Source organism: Atta colombica, unplaced genomic scaffold, assembly GCF_001594045.1.
Source record: "Atta colombica isolate Treedump-2 unplaced genomic scaffold, Acol1.0 scaffold146, whole genome shotgun sequence".
Taxonomy (NCBI): domain Eukaryota; kingdom Metazoa; phylum Arthropoda; class Insecta; order Hymenoptera; family Formicidae; genus Atta; species Atta colombica.
In genome coordinates, this window is record NW_017259235.1 from 944,217 (window position 1) to 948,096 (window position 3,880).

Below are 3,880 nucleotides of genomic sequence, written 5' to 3' on the forward strand. Positions count from 1 at the left end.
TGGACAATACTGTCACGATAGTTTTCACTTCCCGATAGTTTTCACTATTGTACTCAATTATGATTTTATACAATAGTTATGATTTTATTTAGGGTCGCCGCTGGCATATTTATGGCGTCTTTATGCAAAGGAGATTTTGCCGTTCTTGTTAATATTTTTATTTATCAATCTTTTAAATAAGATATGTTTTTAAATAATTTCTAAAAATATATTTAAGCAAAACGCTGCAATTTAATCATGTTATCTCTTTTTTAGAACAAAAATGAGAAGAATGAGAATTTATATTAGGAATTGAAATTTTTCATTTTTCACATTTCTGTTTTAAAGAAATAATCACTATCTTGATACCAAAATAGTTTTGCATGTACATGGTCCTGCATATATTGAAAAATTTTGGCAAATAAATGATTATATTTGTCCAACCAATAGTTTTAATTTTTGTAATTAGATTTTTTGATTTTTTAAGATTAATATACAGTATAGTATGTTTCGAAAGAAATTAAATCTGGCAGAAGCATGCACACGTAATTGGTGTTACGAATGTTTAGAATCGATTTTTAACTCTTCTTTTACAATTTGAGTTTTTTTTATATAAGTAAAATTTCACTCTCAGAGTTTTCTTAAATAAAGGAGATGTTTCTTCTTCTAAAAAATATCTTGTTAATAGGGATCTTATTAGAGTAAAGATGTCGAAAAGTAACCCTGAAAATTTTCACGTTTTCTTTTGAAAGGCTAATATAGAATAGTAAAAGGCTGGATTAAAAATCCAGATTGCAGATGAAAAGAATAAAAATATGATTACAGATGGAAGATTAAAATTTAATTTAGCGCTCTTCTTGTTAATGCGCCTTTGTGCAATACACAACTTGCACACCTGCTTGCGGCGACCCTGATTTTACTTTTAGCTTTTTGGTTGGACGCACTAAGTGCGCACTGGTGCATATTAAAGCTGTTGTATACTGATTTAATCTGAGTGTAAAAGAATAAAAGGCAAATATTTTAAATTATAAAAAAAAAATATATACTTTGACAGTAAAATATATTGAGAATTTCATGATTTAACCCGTTTCTTATATTCTATTAAACAAACATTTGTGTGTCAATTTGTGTGCACGATAGTTTTAATATGCAATACGCACTGAATACGTCTATCAAATTCATTATTTAATAAACACACACACACACACACACACACACACACACACACACACACACGCACTCTCTCTCTCTCTCTCTCTCTCTCTCTCTCGATATATATATAAAATTACGAATTCTCTCTCTCTCTCTCTCTCTCTCTCTCTCTCTCAAGAGAGAGAATTTGTAATTTTAAAAAATATTTAATTGTATCTATTATATTATACACCTGTATATATAGCGAGATATATTTATGGGTAGCTTTCATATTTAACTTGAAGAAAAATGATATTGTTTATTTCAGAGATTCTCCAGTTTAAGAGCGAACACGATGCTAACAAACAAATGTTTCATGAGCACGATGAAATGGACGTCCAAGAGAAGCCAGAGCCTATCATGATAAATCGAAACCAATATAATACGGGTGATGAACCCGATAATTTCAGCTTTGCTGTTAGAAACGATGATATTAATCCTATAGTAAAAGACGAAAGTTTTAGATTCAGGTATTACATGAATTTATGTATTGCAATATTTATGTACTTTACTATATACGCTTCGTATGTGATATACAAGAATATTTAATAAAACATCTAATATTTTTAACAACTTTTCTTTTTCGTTGCATATTTTTCAAGTATTTTGTGTAGTGTGTGTGTGTGTGTGTGTGTGTGTGTGTGTGTGTGTGTGTGTGTGTGTGTGTGCATGCGCGCGCGCGCGCGTGTGTGTATGTGCGTGTGTGTGTGTGTGTGTGTGAGGAACGTAAGTATTGAAATGAATTCTAAACAGAAAAAAAAGATGTTATATATATGGTATGACAAAAATCTCAAAAATATGCTATGCGTGATAATAAATGATACCATCTTTTGATATCTGTTCTCTCTATATATTTGAAGATAAAAATGACATATATTATCGCCCGGAAATATTTAATGCTATTGTATTTATTTGCAATTTATAAATAGTTTAATATACATGCATTAATACAAAGTATAAAAAATGATATTAACTGATAGTCGTGTCTATTATTGTGTCTATCAGATTGGAATCCTCGACCCAAGTTTCGAAGAAAAGGCACTCTGGACGACAAGCTCATCGACAGCTCTCCAGGAGGACTTGGATATCGAAATCAATGAAAGCCAGACAATCGAATGACGACGTGCCACTCGAATTTTCAACCACTACAACTTTAACTCTCGGGGATAATAAATATGTAGGCCACATACATACAGATGGCGTCAAAGAAATATCCTCGTTATCTGAAACGAGTACGCAAAATGTATCATCAAATCGACGACGTCGTCATCATCGCAAAAAGTAAAAAGATCAAATTTAATCATATACAGATATTTGATTGTTATTTAATACATTAACATATTTATTCAGTCATTCGGTACAATGTGATGTATCGTTTACTTTCTATTTTACTTTGATTCGGTATTTGTTCTGTTTTTTTCCTACATTGCTAGCGTATATTTTATATATATATATATATATATATATATGCAGTATAGTAAATCTTAATGTGTAATTGATAACATAAATTGATAATGTTGGTTAGATAATATAAGTTGATAATGCTAGTTACATAAAAGACACTGCAGGTTATAGTATCTTTCATTGACATATATATATATATATATATACAATTACATGCAGTACCCATAATACGCGTTTTTGGATATAATGAAAATAATTGACTCATTTATTTACTGTGGATGCTCAATTAAATTGTGTAAATTTCAAAGACAAAATTTGCAACTTGGCATGGTTTTATTATTCTTTCACTTGGCTACTGGTAACCGCATCAATTTCTAAGTATCGCTAACGGTATTTCCGCTAACGGGAGCTATCTCGCAATGCCAATAACAATGGACGTTGTCGTAAAGCTGGAAAATGGAGTCCGTTACTACCTGTCCCGGCATTTTCAGCCTTCGAACTGCCAATAACTTGTCAGCATTGGCAACGACGAGTTTCGAGCACCACGTATATTTCGTATGTCTGTGACCAGCTCACCCATCATTATATGTGTACAACATATATATTCTTACACGAAAATCTCTCTCTCTCTCTCTCTCTCTCTCTCTCTCTCTCTCTCTCTCTCTTTCTTTCTCTCTCTCTGTCAAATAAACGTCAAAAAAGCTTCCTCTTTTTTAATCATTATTATCTTTCATCCGGGATGTATCGAATCATTTTGACAATTTTTTAGACTACATCAGCAGTCATAATCTCAATTTATCAATGATATAGAACTGGCGATCAGATAAGAGATGCATATAGATAAATAAACCGAATATATGTATATATAAACATGCTGAATCCGTCAAGAATATACAATAATACAATTTGATGGAAATTTTGGATAGGCGGATCGATAAAGCGCCGTTATTTCATCTAGTTTATGAAGTTTGAAAAAATCTGTTGTACAATATATATATATATTTAAAAAAAAACGTCACTCATTCTTTCTAAAGTTTCCATTGATCCTCGTTTTTAATATTCGCTACATTCGCGGATCCAGAAAAACTTTTCCCCAGAATTCTCTAGAGTTTCGTTGGGAATACTATATAAGATCATGTTTCATTGCAGTGTCGGATGTATAAAACGTAAACATGCGCTTTCGTAAGCCTGTTTCAAAGCTCGATCTACGTCCGGTGCGCTCCCTAATCTCTACGTATATATCGCGACCCTTTTGAGTTTTCACCCCCTATAGGATTAACACACTGATATGCACACGTGCATAGAG

The 3,880-nt window shown here is 31.9% G+C and overlaps 1 protein-coding gene across 1 annotated transcript in view; it reads left to right on the forward strand.

Annotated features, from left to right (window-relative positions):
* Window positions 1-3,880, forward strand: part of LOC108685100 (tolloid-like protein 1) — a 25,867-nt gene that overhangs the window by 10,047 nt on the left and 11,940 nt on the right. Inside the window, exons 3-4 of the mRNA XM_018189740.1 lie at window positions 1,439-1,640; window positions 2,176-2,451. Of these exons, the coding sequence (XP_018045229.1) occupies window positions 1,439-1,640; window positions 2,176-2,451 (478 nt within the window). The remainder of the gene's footprint in view (window positions 1-1,438; window positions 1,641-2,175; window positions 2,452-3,880) is intronic.